The sequence below is a fragment of the Drosophila miranda genome, chromosome 4 (assembly GCF_003369915.1).
Source record: "Drosophila miranda strain MSH22 chromosome 4, D.miranda_PacBio2.1, whole genome shotgun sequence".
Classification (NCBI taxonomy): Eukaryota; Metazoa; Arthropoda; class Insecta; order Diptera; family Drosophilidae; genus Drosophila; species Drosophila miranda.
In genome coordinates, this window is record NC_046677.1 from 10048383 (window position 1) to 10073166 (window position 24784).

The 24784-nt window shown below is 41.2% G+C and overlaps 5 protein-coding genes and 1 pseudogene across 5 annotated transcripts in view; 4 read left to right on the top strand and 2 right to left on the bottom strand.

The window, feature by feature from the left end:
- LOC108161351 (nucleolar protein dao-5) overlaps window positions 1–24784 on the bottom strand; it is a 72193-nt gene that overhangs the window by 17846 nt on the left and 29563 nt on the right. The gene's annotated exons all lie outside the window — the stretch shown is intronic.
- Window positions 4388–6596, top strand: LOC108161232 (techylectin-5B). The gene is made up of 4 exons (XM_017295456.2): window positions 4388–4548; window positions 4604–4658; window positions 5736–6313; window positions 6367–6596. The coding sequence occupies exons 1-4, from the start codon at window positions 4388–4390 to the stop codon at window positions 6509–6511; spliced, it is 939 nt and encodes a 312-aa protein (XP_017150945.1). The 3' UTR covers window positions 6512–6596.
- On the bottom strand, window positions 6657–8694 carry LOC108161233 (pickpocket protein 19). Its single transcript, XM_017295457.2, has 4 exons — window positions 8492–8694; window positions 7850–8438; window positions 7207–7795; window positions 6657–7136 (listed from the first exon to the last, which is right to left on the bottom strand). Exons 1-4 carry the CDS (start codon window positions 8692–8694, stop codon window positions 7006–7008), a joined length of 1512 nt encoding a protein of 503 aa, XP_017150946.1. The 3' UTR covers window positions 6657–7005.
- Window positions 9218–11657, top strand: LOC108161234 (pickpocket protein 19). The gene is made up of 5 exons (XM_017295459.2): window positions 9218–10519; window positions 10581–10713; window positions 10791–10844; window positions 10921–11163; window positions 11224–11657. The coding sequence occupies exons 1-5, from the start codon at window positions 9563–9565 to the stop codon at window positions 11553–11555; spliced, it is 1719 nt and encodes a 572-aa protein (XP_017150948.1). The 5' UTR covers window positions 9218–9562; the 3' UTR covers window positions 11556–11657.
- Window positions 20421–21515, top strand: LOC108161365 (mRNA export factor-like). Its single transcript, XM_033392929.1, has one exon. It carries the CDS (start codon window positions 20421–20423, stop codon window positions 21513–21515), a length of 1095 nt encoding a protein of 364 aa, XP_033248820.1.
- LOC117188695 lies at window positions 23350–24082 on the top strand (annotated as a pseudogene).

Sequence of the window (24784 nt, forward strand, 5' to 3'; positions counted from 1 at the left end):
CAGTTATTCCTGCCTTCATCTTATTAAGAAAATTGTGCGTAAAGGATACGCCCAAGTCCTCTGTTTTCTGGACAGTAATTTCATAAGATTAAAGATGAAAGATACGGCAACTTTAATGAGGGGATCCGTACAGGTAAACAGAACGTAAACCTTTCCGCACAAAGTATTATGATCCAGCGTTAAATTTCTGCTGCACAAAAAACAAAAAACATTTCCGTGGGCAAACAAATATTTGGGCGGCTTCTTCTACAAAACTGTTTGCATTATGGCCAGAAATTAGTGAATCAAAAGAAGGCCTCGCGCGTCCCTTTGCTGTTCCCGCAGGAGTGAAAAATCGAATGCAAACAAGAAAATTGGTTGGCAGGATTGTGTCTGATATGAAAATGCGTCAACATAAAAGGCAGATTCGATTAACTCTCACGAATGGCGCGCGGGAGGGCGGTTGAGATGGGGGTACAATACTGTGAAATCCAATCAGTAGCCCCAGCCCAACCCCCAAAAAATGTGGATGATAGGGCGGGGAAACCGGCATTGAAAATTAGGTAAATTACCGCATGTGCTGGTTGCCACACTCCTGCCGCTGCCACTCCCTCTCTATCTCTGTATTTATCCCCAGTGCCAACAAAACCGCAACGCACCGCAAATCGCGACCATCCAGAATGTACAGATGGTGGAAGGGGGGGCTCTAGATACAGTTGGCAGCCCGTAGATACAGTTGTAGTAGAGGGTGGGGCAGAGGGAGCGCAGCAGATACAAATGAAGGAGTCGGGGATGCTTATGAGTTATGTGACACACAGACAGTGTAAACATTCAAATTTCGATTATCCAACAGGAAAACGCCTGCCGTCTGCCTGTCTGCCTCACTGCCTGATTTAATGACCGATTTGTTCATATATTAAAAGAGTTTAATAAAATTACACACACACACACTTTGTGGTAGGGGCCAACCAGTTCTCTTCCCCTTTTACACAGAAGTCACAGGTCAGGTCAGGCGAGAGGACAAACCCCCAAACTCCCAATCGACCCACCCGCCATGCAAGTGGTTGTATGTACGACCCATTCATAAAGTGCCGCTGGCGATAAAGTTAATTTGCTGATTACAAAGTAACCTCTTTGCCATAATTTATGAGAAGAGGTGATAAGGGAGGAGCGATAGACAGTGTGTGTCCGGCAGAGGGCCCACTGAAAATGCCCTGCAAATGGCCGAAGATGTGGTGAGGTTCTTCTTCACATATAAATCCACCCTTTGCTGCTAAGTCACACTGGGAGAGAGAAACAGAGGGAGCGCTCAGCGGAAGATTCAGCCACTACTGGAAAAGTGTAGATAAAAAGCCGTCGATTATTTAAGTGTAAATTAAATTAAATTTATTAAATATCTAGTGTAAATCATTGGTACAAATAAATGTATCCATGACGAAACCCTTCCCCAGATATTCGTATATGCCCCACTCCCTACTGTTACATCTCCTACAGTTGTGGACAAAAAAAAATATAAAATAATACGGAAGCTGCATCGCTGACCAAACGACTCCTAGACGGTTAGACGGGGTCCTGCGCCGCTGTTGTCTTTGGCCGCGGGGCGTCTGCAAGGCCAAAGGACAACACGGTGCCACCTAATTACCGCAAAAACGGGTTGTCGCAGATTTCTGTTTAGATTTTATGAAACCACGCCAGCGCACACATGAGTGGAACGCAAATTAGCAACATTCAAAATTAATGAAAGAAATGCCATGCATTTCAAGAGGCGGGCTCAGATTTAAGGCACCAGGGGGAGGCGGGAACCTAAGAAAAGTGCATGAAAGGGAGATTATATACATACATATATGGTAGTAATGTACATGTATGGTAGTATTTATGTGGTACTAATAGATTGACAAGGGTATATTCAAATCGTTCAAGATATGTAACAGAAAGAAGGAAACCTTTCCGTTTCGATTAAGATCTTGAGGTCTATCTAAATTAGCACCTTCCCCACTTATTATAGCAGCTACAAATAAATTCTTTGATATTCTGTTGAATTTTAAATATAGGAACCTCTTGCATGGAAGTTTTATAGGCTGTGCTATTATTAGTAAGAGCTAGAGCTTCCATTAAAAAATAAATCCAAAGGAATCATAAGTTTCAAACACAGAGGAATCCCACTTGACAGCCTTATAGCTTGTGTCCTTATCTGATTAGTACATATCTATATTTGAAGAGGTATGGGGTACATGGAATCAGTAAGATTCGATATAAAAATTGGTTATTTTATTTTTTTACATTTTTTTTTTGTTTTTTTTTTTTTAAACGGTCTTAAATAAACTTTGGTAAATTTCTGGTGAGTATTTCAACAAATCTTATATTCTTAAACATTCCTTATCCCATTTTCAAAATTCCAAGACAGTTGTAACCCATACCTTCGGTTCAGTTTTTGTGGAGAATGTCCGGACCTCTCCATTTAATTTATTTCGAAGGGAATCCTCGCATTGCGATTTCTTTGATACGTTTTCTGTTTATTTACTTGATATCCCTGGAGTCTGTTGGCTTCACCTGGAACCTGGAACCGGGCCATAACCCCAGATGGTACCAACCGTTGCCTTTTGCCCTTTTTTCACTGGCTTTTCCTTTCTTTTATTCCCTGTTCCTTAAGATAAAAACTCGCCAGAGCTGGGGTAAAATAGCAACAGGAGCAACAACAACAGCAACTGCCGCTAAACTGTTAAAAAATTCAAGCACAAATATTTGTTTCTTGGTCTGTTTGTTAGCTTGTTTGTAAAACTAATGAAATTTTTGCCATATTCGACCCCAACAAGAGGGCAAAAGAGCATAAAACTTGACCGCAAAAAAAAATTTAAAAAAAAGAGCACCAAAAAAAATTAACGCCACCTTGGAAGCCGCCGCAGAAAAGGGAAAGAGTAGGATATGTATGGTGCCTCCAGAAAAAGGAAAGAGAGAGCAAAGACCAGAGAAAAAAAAAATACTCCAAATCAAAAGGCAAAAGTGCAAAAGACAAAAGCCAGCGGGCGAGTCGGAACCGTCGGAATCGCGCCAGCCAGATTATTATGTCAAGTCACGTTTATGAGCGTAATTTCGACAAGACACCCTGCCCCATCCGACCCCCGAAATTCCACATCCGGACAGAGCGGACGGCGCAGAGCTGAGCTTGTTAAGCGGCAAACGCGACATTGCAGCAGTTAAGACACCGCCCGCGGCCAGTCAATAAACCGTTAAAAACTCACTAGAAAAACAGAAAGACGATGAGATAAATTTTTGTAGATGTTCGTAAAGATGGCTGGAAATCATAAAGCCGATATGAAAGATGAATATCAAACTTCAAGTGGGATTACAAAATATGTTTGCATAAACTGGGAACAGCTAAGAGCCGAAATGGAAGATCCATAAAGATCATCCATCAATAAGCAAGATTCATGTAAACGAAGTGGAAGGTGCAACAAAATATAACATGAAAAGTATTTCTGCGATGTGTACATATGTACATATAAAGCCAAATCGTTATTTTGAATGGAAGAGTGTTAATAAGTACATTCTTAATGGTGGATCCTCTAGGGATTTATATTCTTGTAAATTGATTTAACACCGTACACAGCTGACTCTGCAATCCCCCGACATATAGCGGGTAAAAATAAGATAAGAATGAATGATTGATTCTAATCTCGAAATTTCAGTAACCTCTGCGGCATGTATGTAAATGGTGACTCGTCCATGTACAAGAAGGGAATATATTAGGAACCTTAATCTAAATAATGCTACGACCAAAGTGCACTTGCTCTATAAAGAAATATAATAATATAATATAAAAAAAGAAAATAAAATATATATTAAATAGTATATTAATGATCGTTATTATCGATTTTCTAAGATCAACAGGCAGATTATTATGGGCAGAGGTGGATATTTTCACGATGTCCAAATGGCCTGTACATTTGAAAAGCAGGTAATTTCGGATCGTATCGATCAGGAGGCATTGGAGACGAACTTGGAAACTGGAGCACAAAAATAATAATAATGATTTAGGCGGCATACAAACATAAGTGTTTGAATTTGGAAATATCTTGTTATCTAATGGGAGCTGATTTTCTGGATTGATTAAAGTTAGTAAAAGATATTCAGATGATTTTCAATAAAACTGATGAGTACAAATTGGGAATAGATATGATGAACAAATTGCGGGTCCGGGCTGGATCTTAACTTCTTTCGAAGCTGGGATGATTACAAGAGGGGATTTGGGGACATCGCGTGTGTCTTTTTCATAGGACTGGATAAGCTGCATCGCAAATCAAAGGCACAGGCTTAAGAACTATACGTACACCTCGTAGATTTCGTGAGGAACACACGAAACGCCCAATACGACGAGTTCTTTATCGAAAGTGAAAATGAATTCTATCGAATGTCAAAGTTGGAAGCCTTCACTGCCGATGCGGGTGATTCGATGAGAGAGAACCAGAACCAGAAGTTTACCACCTACGACAGGGACAAAGATGCCTGGGAAGAGAAGAACTGTGCTGTGGAGTACATGGGTCCCTGGTCGTACATATATTGCACCTATAGGTATTTATGTCGACATTTTAAACTGGAGCTATGGTTTCTAATGTCGTTATTTTAGTAACCTTTTCGGATTATATTTGAATGGGACCGTGGACAACATGAAGTGGAAGGGTGTAATGTGGTACAGTTGGCGCCAAGAGGCCTAATTTTATAAAGAAAAGTGGACCAAAGTGTAAAAATCGAGGTCGTAAACTTAAAAGCGCCCTCTCGAGAGGAGTAGCTTAACTTGGCTCTTGGATGTGTCCATTATCTTCGGTGTTCCACGTTTTGGATCCTATCTTAGTGCCCCCGTTCTATATTTTAGTACTACCATGTTCTATGTTCTATTATATCAGTTCTATGTCCTGTTCATATTATACCTTCTTATATGCTACAAGTTCTATGTTTTAAAAGTTCTATGTCCAAAATGGTTTTTTTTCAATGAATTTTGAAAGCGCATGCGCCAAACAAAAATAACAAACTTTCGCGAAACGTTTGGCGCAAGCTTTTCAGAATTTGAATAAAAGCTTTCCCTGGTTTAAAACCATAGAAAAAACATCTTCATATTAAAATTGTTACTTGTAATCTACTCAATGGATGATTTTTAATCTGGATTGAACAAATATTCTTATAAAATATTATAAAAATGAAACTGTGGGCAGATATCCATGTACCTTCAAGACATAATAGTATTGGTTTAATTTATAAAAATAAACTTGAGGGTATTCTCTTCTAAATTCTTATGATTGGATCTTATTCATTGGATCTACTTAATAAGCCTAACAGCCGAAGTTAAGCCTGGAGTAAAGAACAAGAGCAGTGTAGCACAGTGTAGCATGATAAAATCACGTTGATTTTTAATAATTTAATTGATAAGATAAGATATGTCTAAGCTTTTATTGAACAGCTCAAATTTAGGCAATTTGAATGTTCCGAAGTAGGTGTGACAAAAATAAACAAAAAATTATATACACGCTAATTCGGCACTACGAATAATCACGTCAAATCAAGATAAGAGATAGGTATAAAAGAATTCCACGGCACTTTTCAGTCAGTCGTCAGCGAGTTACAATGCAGTCAATGTAGATCTACGGGTTGCTAGTGTTTTTCCTCTGCAAAACGACAGGATTAGCAGATGTTGAAGTGGTAAAATGCCGAGTGTATTCATAAGTTATTAATTCAAAAATTGTACAGAAAATACCTTTTTTCAGAATGTTGAAAGCGGAACGGACAAAAATGATGTTCAAAAGTTTGATTCGCAAGATCAAATCGCATGGAATCCGTATAGCCAATGTCCTACTTATCCCACTGCCCATGGTATATTTACCGTACAGGTAGGGGCTCTAAATCCCTTTCAAGTTTCCTGCGATGCAAAGATTGTTGCTCCTGGCTGGACTGTGATCGCTCGTCGAACAAACGGAGATCTTAATTTCTTTCGGAGCTGGCAGGAGTGCAAGAGGGGATTTGGTGACATTGCAGGAGACTTTTTTATAGGACTGGATAAGCTGCATGCCATAACGAAATCACAGACTCACGAGCTATATGTACACCTGGAGGATTTCGAGGGCAACACGCGATACGCCCAATACGACGAGTTCTTCATCGAAAGTGAAAATGAGCTATACCGGCTGACAAAATTGGGCGGTTTTACAGGAGATGCGGGTGATTCGCTTAGTAGTCAGAAGGGCCACAACTTTACCACCTACGACAGGGACAACGATATAAAACCGGAATCAAACTGTGCATTGGACTACATGGGTCCCTGGTGGCACAAGCATTGTACCTATAGGTATGTCACTGAATTTGGTATTTGAATGATTGTTTCTAATCTCAAAATTTCAGTAACCTATTCTCCATATATGTGAATGGTACTGTGTCTAGCATGGAACGAAAGGCAGTAAACTGGGCCGGTTGGCGCGGATTTGCCTATTCGCTTAAAGTAATCCAAATAATGGTTCGTCCAAAGTACAAAATCCGGTCGTGGTAGGAAGTTAAAAGAGGATAGATGCTTAAATATATTCCATTTGCAATACGGTATCTTCTCCATTTCTAGCTTAGTTCTATGTTATGGTATATTCTATGTATTATATTTTATATTTCATTTTCTAGAAGTACTACAAAAATAGTATGTTCTATAAATTCTATTTTCAATGTCTTTTTAAAAGCGCATGCGCGAATAAAGCTTAAGATTTTTGGCTTTTAAATTAAAGTTTTTCCAGGACAACACACCTTTGATAAGGTCAAAGCTTTGTTTGAAACGTTTCACTTGTAATCTTCATACATCGACAAGCTCCGAGCTAACCCCGAAATATTCCGATAGCATTGATAGGATTTATATTTATATATTGATAAGATTTCGTAATGGAATTCATTCTGAAATTATGTGAGAAAGCATCCTTAAATGCTAACGCTAAACTTCTTTCTGGTATTCTCTTCTCATAATTTTCGATATCTTTAACGAATCTTTGGTTCAAAGTACATTTATTTCTTTTTCATTTGCCTCATCCTCTGCCAATAAAAGCGCGGCACTTTGAGCAGTCCAAAGTAGAGAAACTCGAGGAGACTGATCATCGAACAGCCAAGACACAGCTGGCAAATGCCACCAAAGGAAACTGTTATACAAAAGATAGATAGATCTTATGCTCAGATGCTGGTAGGATCAGATAATCTTAACATACCCACCCAACAAATCCACCCAGGTGTAGATCAGTTTGGTTTTGTAGGTCAACATGAAGGATTTTTTAAAGAACACATTCAGCCACATGCCATTGATCAGCGTTGCATTGGGCTGCAGCCAGGGCTGCAATATGATCTTTCGCAGCTCCGTTACGAGGGTCAGCGACTTGCAGTTGTGCAGACAGTCGCACATGAGACCCGCATCCTCTCTATGGACATAGGGATGCTCCCCGGACTGCTCAAAGTTCTGCAGCAGGTGCTGGTGGGCCGCCAGGCAGGGTAGATCTTTTGCCTGACAGGCGGTGTAATTCGAGGGCGGATAGAACAGATCCAAGGTGCAGTTGCAGTAGCGAAGCAGGTACCTCTGCTGGCACTCGGCCTGGCAGTTCTCCAGCATGTACTTCTGCCCCATCAGCGTGTGGAAGTGCTCACTCCCCTGCTCGTAGTCCATCACACAGCGTCGCCGGCTAGAGGGCAGGCTCAGGGTACTCTCATCGAAGTAATGATAGACGGCGGTAACCGCCACATTGGTCCGTGTGTGGGGCATCACTTCGATGGGATAGCCGAACCACACTGAGGACTCCACTATGTTCAGCTGTGGAATAAACGATTAAGGATCTACTCTTTTTTCGGAAAGGGTTTAGCGCACAACGAATCCTTTGGACTCCAGATTCCCTGGTGCATGATGATCGGCATGGAGCAGGAGCCGTAACAGCAATCCTGTACCAACGCCAAAGTCACCATTACGTCGCTGTTCAACCTCATTGAACGCCAGACAGTATCCCAAAGGCAGACGACGTGGCCGGAAAAGATGACAGCAATTCCGAGCTGACGTATGCCAGCTACAATCGCTGAGGATCTCATCACATCGCCAGGACATTTCGCTGACAATCTGAGTGAAATTCAAATGATTGAGAGCCTGCAGCGGCTGATTCTCCAGAGATTCAAAGACTTTAAATTGGTGGAAACTCAAACCATCGTAGGCAGTTAGAATACGCTCGAACAGTTGCTCCTGGGATGGGGTAATGTTGTATCGGCTCCGAACCTCTGGCAATCGTGACCAATTCAAGCGATTCTTGTTGCATATTATGATCACTGGAAAGGCAATCTGATGGATGGGGGCATGCGAGTTGGCTATAGTCGTCTGAAAGTGCTTGTTGTGATAGCGCTTCGCCAACAGATAGCTCACGTAAATCAGCACAGAACAAGCACAGATCAAGGCCAAAGACCAGAGAACTCTAGAGGGAAATAGTTGGCTCAATTTTAGCTGATAGATCTTCCTTCTACTCACCGCATGCGTCGTCGCATGGTTGGTAAAAATAGCACATATAAGCCGTGTATATGCGATCGGGATATATAGCCTTCGAGTAACTGCATCCAGTCCGTTGAGGCTTCTGCTTTCCTGCCCTTTGATCCTTCCGTTACATCCTGACACTCGCGCCATGCCACCACTGGCAATCGACTCTTGATTTTTCCCACTTTACTGGCGTACATTTTGAACTTTTTGTAGTCCCTGAGCCACAGAGTGCAGCCTTTTATAGAACTTTTTGGGTGGCTTCTGGTTATAAAGGGTATATTTCGGTTAAAGTTCCTAGGCTGATGGGTTGGCCCATAGCTAAGTTTTATTTTTTTAACGAGCTAGGTTATAGGTAAAGAATTACCGAAATATCAGTAGTCAATACATAAATCGATAGATTAAGATATTTGGCATCGGTAATCTCGGTTCAAATGCGATAGATCCGCCATTTCGTAGCTCTCAGATAGCGCTCGTAGCTCTCGCAATTTCTTAGTACTCGAAACTCTATATTTTCGACATAAAAACAGTTTTCGATACTAAAATGTATAGAGTTTATGAAAGTGGAATAGATAAACCCATTTAGAATGCGATAGCCAGCTATTTCGAAGGTAAAACCACATGCTATAAACATTGAGAGGGTATGCAATCCTCCGCATGAAAGTACATAAGCTTCCTTTCTGGCGGCTCCATTGTGAGTGCTTTCTAATCGTTGTGTGCAAATCATTTGCGATTGATTGCATTCAATTGAATTCATTTCGATGCCAATTAGCTTGACACATGTACTCGTACACCGTCTGGGATTCCGGGTGGGATGCAAATCAGATTGAATCGAATCTCTTGGGGGATATGCCATCGATTGGCGTGACCTTTGGCGACAGTGCGGCAGTGCCAGACTGGTGGGTTAATAGGAGCCAAACACGTCAGAAACTCTAGTCTAACACTAGGACATGACAAGGCGTTAAACGGCATCTAATTACCAACGAACCGCCATCACGCATATGGGCCAAAAGCGGTATAAAAGAGCTATCCGTCACTTTGGTTGAGGTTAGTTGATTAAAATCCAACATGACGCTGGTGTTTTTTCCGTCTCCGAAGCCACAGAAATCGCTGGCCCGTCGCTATGCACAGCAGATAGCACAATCTGCCTGGCAGTTGGCTCTAAGATTTGGCAAGCGAACCACGATTCATGGCTTGGACAGGCTGCTCGGAGCCCGGGCCAGTCGCTGGGAAAGATTCGTGTGGCTGTGCACCTTTCTGAGCGCTTTTCTGGGCGCCGTCTATGTCTGCCTGATACTCTCGCAGCGCTACAACGAGGGACACTTCCAGACGGTGGTGGACAGTACCCGATATCCGGTGTATCGCATACCCTTTCCGGTGATCACCATCTGCAATCGGAATCGCCTCAATTGGGATCGCTTGGGCGAGGCGAAGAGCAGGTTCCTGCCGAATGTTACGGATTCTAACCAGCTGAACCTCTTCGAACGGATTGTTAGCACCTACGATGACATTCGTTTCGGGCACTTTCAGTCCTTCGAGCGACTGCGGAATTCGCCCACAGAGCTCCTAAATCACGTAAACTTCAGTTTGGTGGTGGATTTTATGAGCTGGCGCTGTGATGAGCTCCTGGCCGACTGTCTCTGGCGGCATTATGCCTACAATTGCTGTGAGATCTTCTCGAAGCGTCGCAGCAAGAATGGCCTCTGCTGGGCCTTCAACTCCCTGGAGACCGTCGAAGGCAGACGCATGCAATTGCTGGATCCCATGTGGCCCTGGCGCACAGGTTCCGCCGGTCCCATGAGCGCCCTGTCCGTGCGCGTGCTCCTGCTGGCGGATAAACACTGGCCGGGACGGAAGAACGAGAAGGGCATCGATGTGATGGTCACAGAGCCTTTGGTCTGGCACAAGGATCCCTTTTATATACCCGCGAATACGGAGACCACGCTGGAGATTGAACCCATCATTTATTTCTATGATAATGATACGAGGGGAGTGCGTTCCGATCAGCGACAGTGCGTGTTCGATGTGAGTATTGGCTGCATGCGTAAGTGCTTAAAGGTTTTAAGTTTAAACTCTTGGCAAAAAGGACGAGCATACGAGCCAGGATTTCAAGTCGCTGCTGGGCTACGTTTACATGATTGAGAATTGCCAATCGGAGTGCCATCAGGAGTACTTAGTGCGCTACTGCAATTGCACAATGGACCTGCTCTTTCCACCGGGTAAGCACGTTTCGCTCAACCGCAGACAAAAACCTTAAAAACTTCATGCTTTCCTGCCTCGTGCTCCGTGTGTCCAGGCCAATACCGGTCGTGCCGTTCACAGGATTTACTCTGCCTGGCAGAGCACAATGGTTCGTAGACAGCCTGACAGCCACCAGGCCAGCCACATCTTCTAATCCCAGGGTACTGTACTGCATCCATCCTTAGACCTACTTCGGTACTCACATCAGCCCGGGGAGGAGGGCTTTGTGCGCAACAATTTCGAGGGCATGGTCTGTAAATGCTTTCGGAATTGTTACTCCCTCAACTACATCAGCGATGTCCGGCCCGCCTTTCTGCCGCCAGATGTCTATGGGAATTTCTCATATGTGGATTTGGATGTGCATTACCGCTTCGAGACCATAATGGTGTATCGCACAAGCCTTGTCTTTGGTTGGGTGGATCTGATGGGTAAAGAAACAGAGAAGAGAAACAGTGGAAGCTCCCTCTAAATATCATCCATTCTTTCAGTTAGTTTTGGCGGCATTGCTGGTCTCTTTCTGGGCTGCTCTTTAATCAGCGGCATGGAGTTGGCCTACTTTCTCTGCATCGAAATACCCGCCTATGGCATCCAAGGACTGCGTCAACGCTGGCGTTCCCATCGACAAATGGCCACTGCCATCGACTCGACTGCCACGCCCACACTTAATTTCCGCCAGACCATGCCCAGCCAGCTGATGGAGCAGTATATAATGCAGCTAAAGACGGAGCAGAGTCAACGGAAAACGCTGAAACAGAAGGCCGGCAATCTACAGAGCTGGCAACGCCTGACATTCGCCCATAAGCATGTTATTAGCAAATGAATAATGCTCACGAATAAAATGTGTATTTGTTCAGGAAATCATTGGCAAGTGGCAAGAGGCAAGAGTGGCAAATGGCAAGTGGCAAGTGTTGTGGTGGGGCAGAACCAGCTGCCAACAAGTCAACAAACAAATTGTCCTCATTTTTCAGGCTTGCAATTTGCCCAGAACCATTGGCATCCCTTCCCAGCCAACCAACAATCCATCCATCCCTTCCATGCAACCCACAGAACGAAGGACCTCCCAAGAGAGGTGGGGGAACTGTCTGCCTTTGGGTTCTGTGGCTCCTGCCGCCTGCTCTGAGGTTCTGGGTCTCCTGGCCGCACTGTTGACAGCTTCATTGCCAGACGACATTGTTAATCAAAATTGAGGTTAAGTCGTGCTCCCCAAGCGGCTTTCTCCATCAGTCTTCAGTTTATTGAGACATTCCCTCGACTTTTGGGTAGGTTCTCCTCCAGCCACAAAGTCGGGTTCATTGCAATTAAACCCAAAGTTTTGTTTGTTGTCGTAGGTCCAGGACTTTGGGCGCCCCCTCGAGAGCAGAGGCCGAGCCTTTTCCCCATTTAATCACAACAGTGCGTATGCATAATTTTATTTATTTACACGTATTTTCACCGCATTTGCAACGCTTTTTCATCGCGGTGTGTGTGTGTGTTCACGCAGCCGGCAATCATTTATCATTTCAATGGCGCGACGCCATTATTATGATTATTACTGTAGCCAAAGGCGGCGTGGAAATCGCTTGGAGACAGAAATACACCTGATAGGCGGGTAGGTTTTTATAGAGGTAATGTGAAAATTGAGAAATAATGGTATGACTCAACCTTTAAATTCATCTAACTAAGGAATAAATAATATATTTTGCATCAAGAAAAAAGTAACAGAATGAAGCATCGTAAAAAATCACTTATTTCGATCTTTAAATCTATTTTGTGAGCATTGATTTGGTAGAATATATGGTGGTACATACATATGTATATATTGTTTGGATATATTTTTTGTTCTATATACTATGAAAGCATAAAGAACTTCATTATATCTAATAAACAAATAAGCACTCAAATGAAACAAAAAATAATAGTAATCGAAGGAGTTCTTATTTCTAGAATAGCAATTATAAAGTAAGATTAAATTTGTGATTTCAAATTCAAATTAGAACTTATTTATTTATTTTTTTCAATTAATGTAAAAGAAATCGAAAAAACAAGTTATAAAATAATTTATTTAGAAAAAAAAATGTGTAATACTAGTTTATTGTAGCTATTGCGTAGCTGTATTTTTTTCGTACCCCTGAGAACCTTTTTTGAGCTTGAGGCCAAGTTATATAATTTTATACACAGTGGAATATTTTATAAATATCTTTCACAGGTATTTCCTGATTTTGTCATTAATCTTAGGGTTAAAATCTTAAGTTATACACAGATTAAACGTTTGAACCATTTTTAAGGCATTTTAGATCATTACAGATCCATAGATCTGTCAAGAAGGGACTTTAAGTTGTATTCTTCATAGAAGTAACATCAAGATTTCATTTTTTATTTATTATTTATATGTTTTCTTGATATTTTCTCTCACTGTATCCATGCGTAACAGTCTGCCACTATCGTTAAGCCACCAAAAATCCACCAAAACTAAATTATATGTCCCACAATCGATGCGAAACCTATTGAAATTCAAAGTCAATCTGTGTGTGGGGGCGTGTGTGGTGGAAAGATTACCAAATTACTGGCACACGAAATGGCAGTCAAGCGTGAGAAGAAATCAAGAATTCCATAGCATTTCAGGAGCGGAGAAAATATTGTATAAAAATATTATCACATTTGATTTATGTCAAGCGGCCAAATTGACTCAATGCCAACACAATGGATGGAACGAACGAACGAAGGAAGGCAGTTCCATGGGTCTAGAAGACATCCAGGTGTTAGTTTTTTGAGTTGGTACAATATTTACGCTGTCAGCGCACAAACCGTCAAATGGTGCTGCATGTGGCAGGCGAGAGACAGTGCAACCAGGAGGCAGGGCTGGGCAGGGCAGGGCTTTTGGGCCAATAAATGTCATGGCAGACTGACTTTTCCCTTCAGTTTTCGTGGCGCACAAAGTATTTTGTTCCTGACATCGTCTTGACACAGTTTGACAGGGCCAGCGGTGGCACCAACACAAGCAACATTATCATTCACAACTTTTGACAGGAGTCCCGCCCACGGACATGGACGGGTACTGGTGGTACTGTGTCTCTTCAGGACTCACGCCAAAAAGTTAAGTAATTAAAATATGAAGCATGCAAATTATACGACACATGACATCGTCTCGAGTGCTTTATTTATGCCAAATACTTGTCGTGTTTTCCGCCTAATTGATTTACAGCCATGTCAGAGTCCACCCTCGCCCTCATCCACTGGCGGCTACTGGCTATTATGGAAATATTGCTTCTGCCCAGCACTTTGGGCCCGGTCCGCCTTAATTGTAAGCACTTGTTAGTTAATTAAAAATGCAAATAAGCTTCGTGGCGTCCCTCTCAAACTTCGTGTGGCCTGTCTGATGGGGTTTTGCAGGGCCCATGTGCATGTGTGGCTGCATCCATGATGTAGATGTTAAGCGACAACGACAGATTGTCACTGCCTTTTGGGATGCAACATAAACTTTTTCCTGCAGTACAGTAATCCCTACATCATCTATAAGCCCTTTTCTGGGAGCTATTTGATTTCAAAGTGTAGTAAAAATAGGTAAGATGATACTTAATTACCAAAATCGAAATAGAGTATAAATACCACGATTTTCTTCTGTCAGAATTTTCCATACTTATTGCTTTTTTATGACCAAATCTTTTTAATTAAAAATTTCATTGAAAATGTAGAGAAAAGCGAAAACATGCAGCAGCACAGTAAATATTTATACCCTCGGGGGAATATTTGAGCAAATACGAATAAAATCAATAGCTTTGGAAAATGTTGATTATTAGGGAGAAGAAGGCTAACGAGAACGAGACTCCCAGCAATTGACCCGAGCCTGTCAATCAGTCAGTGGCCGAGCAGGCGACTAACAAGCCAAGGGGAATCTCTGGAACTGTGGCACATCTGACCTCTGCCTTGGTCCTGTATCCTTGTGGCAGTTGTCCTGCTGGTGCTACTTACCTGACAACATGTCCCAATTATTGTGCTCCACTGAAGCTGAAAATACACATGGAGAGAGCCACATGGATTTAATAAGCCACACGACACCAGGGGCGAGAGCGCACCAGCGAAGACTCATGTTTTCGTCTGGCATAATTATGCAGACAATCTTTTGGGATAGTTGACAGATAAATGCTCTAGAGATGGAAGGCACAGTGCAGTAAATGGAAAGCTACATTGAATGCTTGGAAAACACAGAAATTATAACGAAAATCATAGAAAAATGCACTTAATATAAGAAATGCCAGAAAATTTTGAGTATTCTATAAATCTCCAGAAATTTGGTTTAGTTTAAACATTTTCAATCTTCAGTATCTCTGGATTCTAGTCTTAAGAATATATCGTAAAAATATTGTTGTTCAATCAGTATATTTTATGATAAAAGAAGAATAGCACCTAAGAGTTTTGGTTGAAAAAGCTGTCAGGAACAGAGTCACAAATTACGTTTAAAATGTAAACAAATTCTTCTAAATAACTTTCCCACAAACAATGTATTTTCTTCTGCCCAAACAACTACCATAAGCACAAGACCCTTCTTTGGAAGAGCAAAACAACATATGATTCATGATATGTAAGCTGCGACTAAATCCACTTTACTCCTCATACATAAATACAGCATAAATACATACGTATACCATGCTACCCGTGACATCCAGTCAGCCATCCATCCATCCATCAAAACGTCTTGAGGCTACAGTGAGGGTGAGGGTTGAAGCCCCGTCAAAAGGTAAGATCAAAAGCAAAAAAATATATAATATTGTAATAGGAAAAAATAAAACCACCCGCCGCAAATGGCAACGGCGGCGGCTGATTTTATTATTAAAATATTATTAAAATCCTGGTAGGAGATTCCACCTTCCGGTTCTGCCCCCCCCATGTTGGCAATTCGATTGTTACAATATTATTGCATACTTTGTGGGGCAGCGACTACTTCTATTCGTACTTTTCGCCGCTTTATCGGCTTACCCCGCTTTGGGGATTTATTCGAATAAAGTTGCACTTTGATGTCGCACAAAAGCCAGCGAGAGAGATGGGAAAATTGCAGCCAAAATCTCTGCTTTTGAAATATATTTTCCTTCCTAAATGAAAAATCAAGGACATCTGTTACGAGCAAACTCTGTCTATGCGTCTCCTGTCTGTCTCAGGTCTTCTCTCTCTTTCTGTGTGTGTGGGAGGAGTGTGTTTTTCCCAGTGGACGCAAGATTAACTCTTATTTCATGCAGACACACTCTCCGGGTCCAACGAAGGAAGGAAAGTGGAAGAAAATGGTTGGAGGGAGGACATGCCAAGGAAATTGCAGGCAAAGAGCAGAAAGTTGGCATTGTAATGCCCGGCATTCAACAATAAAATGCAAATGTCGCTTTGAATGTTTCTTATGGAAAATACATAATACAGGGTGAACCGTTTGATCCGAATTGGGAATCGTAAATGTGGGAAAAAAGATCCTTGAGAAGACAGTGAAAATTATTCCATGAAGGGGACATTCTTAGAGCTATGCAATCGCAAACAGATTATTTGTTTAAAGATCTAAAATTAATAAAATAATTTTTTTTTAAATACCGAATTTTTTAATAATTCGCGTATTGTTTTTATTATTTTTTGTTTTTATATTTCATTATTTTAAATTAAAGTTTATTTTAATTTATAATTTTATAATTTTTTTGTTATATGATTTATTCGTTTAAAGATCTTACATTAATAAAATAATTTTTTTTTAAATAAATTTAATAGTTCGCGTATGTTTTTATTATTTTTTGTTTTTAAATTACATTATTTTTAATTAAAATTTTGTGTTTTAATCATTATTATTTTTTTTTATTTGTTCTCTTATTTAATTCTAATTTTGATTTTTATTATTTTTTAAGCTTATTTTTAATTTTAATTTAAATTTGTTAAATCTAATTTTTTGTAACTTCTATTCGAAGTACAATGCCGTCTTTCAGAATCACCCTTTAACTGCAGACAAATTTTTCAAAGAAAAAAAAAAGTGAAACCCTATACAGGCAATTTCCTGCAACAATTTTTCTCTGCCGGACAACAGCTTAAAGGATTTATCTATAGTTTAGCCAAAGAGAAGCAGCAGCAGCAGGAAGGAAAGTGCACTTGAAGTAGTAAAAATTCAAATTCAAATATGATTTCTTTCGCATAAATCACACCTACGTCAGCGAAAGCTGCAGAAAACTTTTGCCCTTGACTTTTCGCAGTCTAAATGATGATGATATCGGGAGAGACAGTCGCTGACATTCGTGGAATGCCAGAGACAAAACTTTTGGAGAGAGAGCGAGAGAGAGCTCTGTCTCTCACTCTGGGAATGCAACAGCTATTAATTTTGCATTGTTGCTTGGGTGTGGATTTTGTGGCATTTGTGACAGAAGCCATGCCTTGCACTCTCTCACTCACCTTTCATTCACTCTCTCGCTCACTCACTCTCCCCCTCTCTGTCATATCAAATGTCAATGTCTCCTCTGCACTGCAGTGTGTATCTCTGTTTGCTCAGTCTAGACATTGTCTAGCTGCCATTATCAACACATTTATATGAAATTTAATCTAATAAAATTGTCAAATATGCACGCACCAGTCCGTGTCTTAAAGCAGCTCCTGTAGCATTTTATTGACCTTCAAACAGAGGGAGTCAGAGGATGCCCGGAAAAGTATGCTATTCTTTCTGCATAATTCATAATACCATATCCTGGGGACCCCTCCTTTACAGCCCCTGCGGGAGGGAGCGATCAAAATTTATGAATTTTTATGGCTGCCATGTCTGAGATTTTATGCCACGCCTACCTCTGTCAACCGAGCGCCTTGCTTCGCGCGTTGACAGTTTCTCGCTATTTCTCACCCTTATTTCGAATTTTTTTTTTGTTTGTTAGCATTCGCACCTTAAGAGCAAAAACCGTAACCAAAACCCCAAAAACCAACGCAGCACGCTTTCAACTTTCAATGTGCTTTGCATTCGTAAATAGTTCGGTGTTGGTTTTTCCTTTCTCTCGATACCCCATAACCGCAGGGCACTAGGGGTATATTAAGCACTATGAGATATGTGTAAGAAGCAGAAAGAGTCTTTTTCTATCCCAGAGATTATCTTTTGAAATCTTGGAAATATATTAAATTATATTTTGGAGACCTATAATGATTTCTTTTCTGAGATCCACAATACTTGAGGTATGATTTTTAGTTGAGTTATCTTAAAATGTATATATTATCTACCTATCTACCAAAAATCATCCAGATCTAACCATAATTACAGTCGAAATAGTAGAGAATATTTAAAAAATACTTTTGGCAAAAAAAACTTCTTTGTATATAAATTTTGTTATACTTTTCGTCAATCTCTTTTCCCTCTTAAATCAATAAAAAGTTTTCGGAAACTAAAATCTAAAAGACAAAAATTAAGTTCTATGAAATTATATGTACAACTTTAATATAATATAATAATAATTATACACAGAATGGCAAGAAAAATGTGTAAGGAATACAAGATACTTTTGTATCTCTTAAGATCTCTCATAGCGTACTATTTCCATATCGAACTCCGCTTGAATATTTCTAGAATAAGATTTTCCATAGTTCTCAATCATTAAACCAACGTAATGAGCATATCTTAGTCGTTATAAGCACTGTACCGCTACCGTTCTGGTCTAGTCCCCCAAACCGGAAGGCCACAGAATGAGAGGATGAGGACTTTCGGGGCGGGTAGTAGACGGGGCAGCATGGCACGTTGTGGCGTTGCGAGCGACTGACTGTCACCGGAAAGTTAATTTCGCGTTGTATTTATTATTTATGTGCATTACTTGGGCGCTCTTAGAAGATTTTCACTTAACGTCGCCAGCTGCGGTGTGCGGCATTTCAGTTTCTTTTTTTTTCATTTCATTTCTGGCTTTGAAAATGTGTTGACGTCGGTTTCCGCAGGGAAAGCTTGTGATTTATGCGGGACTTTTCAGGGGCAGATTATACAATAAAAAATATTGAAAATCTCCTAAGAATTTAAGCCAAAATTCTATATTAAATAAATACTAGAAATTCAAGTTTAACAGATTTTCCACAGACACTCAAACGAAATCCCTTGTCTTAGTGGAAAATTAATTGACGGTGGACCCGACCGTCTGTGACTCAAATTTCAATGAAAATTGTACATCTTGAGGCCTTTGTCTAATTGGTTTTGCGCCTAAAATGGGTTAATGATGTCAGCAGGAACCAAAGTGAATCTCTGGTTCGATTGTCTGCTACTTAAAATCGTATTAATTAACACTCATTTGTAAAGTGCCACAGCTCTCTACCAACGACAGCGCCATCCTTCTACCTTCTACCGATCCAGTGGAGTTCTTTGTTCTCCGTGGAAAGGGGTGGAAAGGAGTTTCGTTTGTAAACGTAATCATTTGGCAAATTTGTGTGCCTGTCTGTCTGTCTGTGGGGCCTGTGGTCGTTTGGGTAGTGATGTATATGGCAGAAGGTGATGGCGGGGACTGTTTGGATGCTTAAATTTGCTTTTAATTAGAGCTCAAGTGGAGGGGCAGAGGCAGCAGGAACAGTAGGAGCACCAGTAGATGAAGAAGAACAAGGAACAGCAGCAGGAACAGAAGGAGCAGCAGCAGTAGGAGCAAGCCACCACTTGGGGCACAGCATGAGACTGCCATCTGTCTTTGCGACTTGCGAACAATGCGTCAAAGTGTTGTATGCAAATAAGCAAGAATGGGGCGGGCGGGTGATGTTGTGGAAGAGTCCTCCTCTTTCCCACTGGAGCTGCAAAATGGCGGCGGACGCGCTCAACGGACATGTTTGATTACAAGTGCATGTTGTGCATGCATCATGGCAGCAAAAGCCTGGTGGTCGGTCGGTCGGCTATGCCTCTGCTCTGCCACAACATGAGTTGCATATTAAATGCAGGACAGGACATTATGGGGTTCGAGGAGAGAGCAGAGACTGGTAGAGGGGCATGCCATACGATTCCTCCCAGCAGCCGGAAATGCAACTAAAGTGACGACTCCAAGTGCGGTCAGAATGTTGCACAAATGCTGGAAGTGTAGGGGGAAGGATCTGCATGGACTTGATGAACGATTGTATGTGCATATAAAGCGATAGAAGATGGCAGCAAACCCAATGGGAATTATTCTTAAGGTTTGATAAGGTATTTGCATTTATTACTCAAAGTCTTATAAATTGCTTTCTTGAGGGAAAAGCCCACAGATCTTGGTAATATAAAAATGGGAAAAACGTATTAATTACTACAAATGATGGTCTGTTGAAAAGACTAAATGACCCACTAAACTGTTCTCGGACTTATAAGGAAAAATAATCGGAATAAAATATGGAAAAAAGATCCGCATGTGACCAATCCTTTGATTTCGAATGTAGGCAGGCACTGTAAATAAATATCTTTTAAATTAATTATTTATACCCATTAAAATCGCACATCCAATCCACAAAATAAAATGAAAACGATTACCATAAAAAAAAAATTGTAATAAAATATTAAAGGCTCTAAATCAATCAGAAAAAGTCCGTTTGGTTCGTGGATGGAAACTTCTTTTGCATAGTGCTATGTTTTGATAAAAATCTTTAGTAATTTTGGGAACCATCAATATATCGATACATTTTTATTTTGACAGTTGAGCAAACATCGGATTTGCAACTGTCAAAATCAGAAATGGGTTTAGAACTTCAACAAAGCAAATCAAATCGTTTAGAAATTATTCGTAAAATGGAGACCGACGATCAGCTAGGAGTTTTTTCCACAAGGTCCGCTTGGTGTAATAATGTGCTGAAGGATTTTCCGGTCTGTGAACCTCCCAGCGATTCAGTGTCTGCACTTGAGTTCACTCCGAAGACGGCGCCCTTTAATGGTCTGTGCGCTGCCAGTTGGGACCAGACCGTCCGAGTCTGGGAAGTGGATTCCAGCAGCAAAACCGCGACGCCCAAGAGCCTACAGAAGATGTCTGCTCCTCTCCTGGATGCCAGCTGGAATGGTGACGGCAATCGCATCTACGCGAGCGACTGCAACGGCAGTGTGTTTGAGTGGAACCTTGATGCCAATCACGTCTCTCAGCGGAAGTGCCATGCAGCGGGTGTTCGTGCCTGCCGCTGGCTATGGACTCCCAAGACGCCCCTCCTGATGACTGCTTCCTGGGACAAAACAGTCAAGTTCTGGGATACTCGGGTTCCCCAGTCCGTGGTGAGCATTAACCTGCCCGAGCGATGCTTCGCTGCCGATGTGTTATATCCGCTGGCCGTGGTGGGATGCGCCGGCCAGAAGATCCTCACCTATTCTGTGCAAAATGGCTTCGTCGAGGTATGCCACGACGATCCAAGCAAGTTATCCGAACAACACCTCCGGCAGCAGCTCAGAGCGGTAGCAGTGCTCAAGGGAAACAATCGCCCCTCCGGATACGTCGCTGTCACCACAAATGGTCTCATGTATGTGGGGAATATCCCACATATCTCAGGCATCCAAACGAGCGCAGGCTATAAATTAGAGTGCCATCGCACATACAGTTTGGACGGCTCCTCATGTGATATCTATGCGGTGAACGATGTGCGGGTGCATCCCATACACGGAGGCATCGCGACGGTTGGATCGGATAGGAAATTTAATTTCTGGAATAAGGACAAGGGCAGCAATACCTTCAAGAGTGCCTTCATGGATCAGGCCATCACAAAGTGTGCCATCAGCAGTGATGGGATGCTATTTGCCTATGCCTTAGGGTACGACTGGTCCATGGGACACGAGCACTGCGATCAAAGCCTGAAGCCACAGATATTCTTCCATCCGTGCCTGGAGGATATGCGTCCGAAATGATTGGCATCGTCCAATGCATCGTTCAACTAATCGATATCTCGATCATTCCAAAAACTGATAATAACTAATAACAACAGCATTTGTATTCCACAAACCAAAGCGACTTTTTCTGATAGATTTGGGGCCTTAAATGTTTTACCGATTTATAATACTTTGTATGAAATGGTTTTTTTGTTAATTTTTAAAACTCGCATGGCCCTTTTTTTGTGTTCCAAGCATATAATCATTTCAATTCATTTTCCATTTCCTCTTGCCCTTGTTCCAGACTAATTTCATTTAATGCTCTCTCTCACAACACACACACACACACATACGCCCCCAATTTCCCTTTACAATGACAATTTCGAAAGACAAGTTAAAATGTTTAAAAAGTGTAATTAAACTGCAATTTCATCCTGACGGAACGACGACAACTCCATGGCGTTGACATTCAGTAAAATGAACTTTCGCCCTGTTGGAAAAAGCAAAGAACGAACAACCTTAAATGAGGCAAAAGTCAGAAGAACGATGGCCAGCAGTCTCCCAAGTGAAATGCCATAAAAATAAGGCAAAAAGAGAGAGACGTAAGGTCCAGGCCCTAAGAGAGCAGCACAGCACATGCCATATGCGCTTGTATTTTCATTAAAATCAAAAGTATAATTAAATTCTTGGACTCTCGACCATTTGAGACCCCACACTGCCGCTCTGGAGACGCACATGCTGGGAATTTGTTTGTTATGACAGCAGGAAAACTCCAGTAAATGGAAGTTTCTTTCTTCCTGGTACTGGAGTGGAGTGGAGTGGAGTGGAGAAGGCATGGTGGATCATCCCCCGACCATTAGACCACATGTTAGTGCTGCAGAAAAAAAATAAAAGTAATTTGGTTTATTGTGTTGCTGTTGGTGTTGTCGTCTGGTTGCTGGCTTTTAATGAAGTGCAGTGATTAATGCACAAACCATGAAGGAAAATAAAACATTGCTATTTAAAAGAAAAACGTTCCGACTAATGTTTTGTTATATTTTCAAAAATTCATTGGATTCCAGGAATGTACTGAACTAAATATAATATGTACGAGCATAAAAAAATCAATATTTTAAGCTAAAGCAAACGCTAGCACAGAATGCAATGCCACTGCAGCAGTCGCTCAACAACACTTGCCTAGATTTATGAGCCCTTAGGCAACACTGAGTGGGGTTTTTGGGGTTTCCAGCCCAATGATAGGAGTAGAAACCACTACTGCATCGTTTTGTGCTGTAAATATCATTGTTTAAACTCTACTTATGTCAGAGTTTTTTTCCTCTTTTTTTAAACCTCTATCTGTATATGTATATTTAAGTATATATAAAATGCCGAAGCACTCGATAGCACTAGTCCACAAAATGTAACGTTTTTCCGCTGTTAACCAAAACGACTTAATAATGTTTAATAATTTTTATTTTTATTGTGGACGAGATTGTAAAATTGCGTGATATTGTTCTAAGGCGTCGTGCAATGCGATTATTCCCTTCAATACCCAATCCCCGTGGAGAGGATGGCTAGCACTTCAATACTTCACTTCGATTGATGATTAGACAAGATGCTGACAATCATCTGTTGAGATATGGCTGGTTATTTCAACAATACTGCAACATTACGATTTCATTCGTTTCAATAAATCGAAGCTACGATCAGACGAGAACATTCATCACGTTCACTTTCACTAAAAGAAATGCCCCATTCAAATAAATCCTATCGAAATTTGAGTTTATCTGAAGGCATATAATTCCGGTTTTCCACTTCTTATAAGTAGACATGATAAGCTAATTAAGTGATAAGAAATAAATAAATTGAAAGAGGTAGCTAGAGCCACAATAAAATGGCACCCGATTGTCAGTCGTCAGCGGGTAATAATGCAGTCAATGTAGATCTACTGGTTTTTAGTTTTTTTTCCTTAGCAAAGCACCTATTTATAGAGTTTCGGCAATGGAACGGGCAGTACAAATATTCAAAGATTGAATTCACAGAATCTGTACAGCCAATGTACCATTTATCCCAACACCCATGGTATATATACCATTCATTTAAGGGCACTAGATCCTGTTGAAGATCACTGGACAGTGATCGCCCGTCGAACAAGCAACGAAATGCTCTTCTTCCGCAACTGGAGAGAGTACAAGAGGGGATTTGCGAACATCACAGGCCTCTTCATCATGGATAAGCTGCATGCCATAACATAGTCACAGACCTAAGAGCTAAATATATGTACACCCGGAGGATTTCGAAGGGAACACGCGATACGCCCAATATGACGAGTTCTTTGTTGAAAGTGAAAATTAAGCATATCGGATGTCAAAGTTTGGAAGTTTTACAGGAGATGCAGGTGTTTCGATGTCTTTAACTAGGTTCCAGGTGTTTACCACCTACGACAGGAACAAGTATGTCCATTCCACTCATAACAGTGCAGAGAGCAACATGTGTCCCTGGTGGCACGAAAATTGTACCTATAGGTATGTCTGTATATTTTCTATTTTAATGTTTAACTCTAATGTTATAGTCTCAGTAACCTTTTCGGAATGTATGTGAGTGGTAACAAGCCCAGAATGAATTGAAGGGGAGTATATTGGAACAATTGACGCGGGTCTACCCAATCATATAAATGCAAATGATGGTTCTTCCAAAATTCTCTTGCTCTATACAACATTAAAATAAATATATACCTGCAATGTATTCCTGTAATTTGGTATGATAAGTCCAAGTCGTTTCACCTTCTCGAAGGAAGTAGTTTAATATGGTTTTGTTCTAAATTCATTCCATTGTTCCTTCTGTATCTACCCGCCTCATAAATAACAGCTTTTGACCTGTTTTCGAATTATATACAAAAACAGTTAACCTTTGGATAACTATTAGAACAGCCCTCGTCTGCAATTTTCTCTTTTCTGCTCACATTCCGCCCATTTAATGCATTATTTTCGCTGCAAATGTTAAAAAATAGAAACACTTGATATTTGTATGTTTGCCAAATGTGGCACGTCAGGCTCCTTCCTGCTCTTTTCCAGCATCCACCCATCAACATTCAGGGCAGGATGTCCTGTGAGCAAGGGCCACCCATCGCAGGGTCCAGTACATCCGCATGTCCTGCAGCCAATTGCTGTGGTAACTGTCCATTGGACATTGGCTTATCTCTGGCCAGAACCCGAGCCCCAACCGCCTGGCCAAAGATTTATATACTGTTGCCAAGCGGAACTATTAGAAATAACTTGCTATCCATAGAGAGGAGACATGGCCGAAAAGGATGAACCCACCATTGAGGG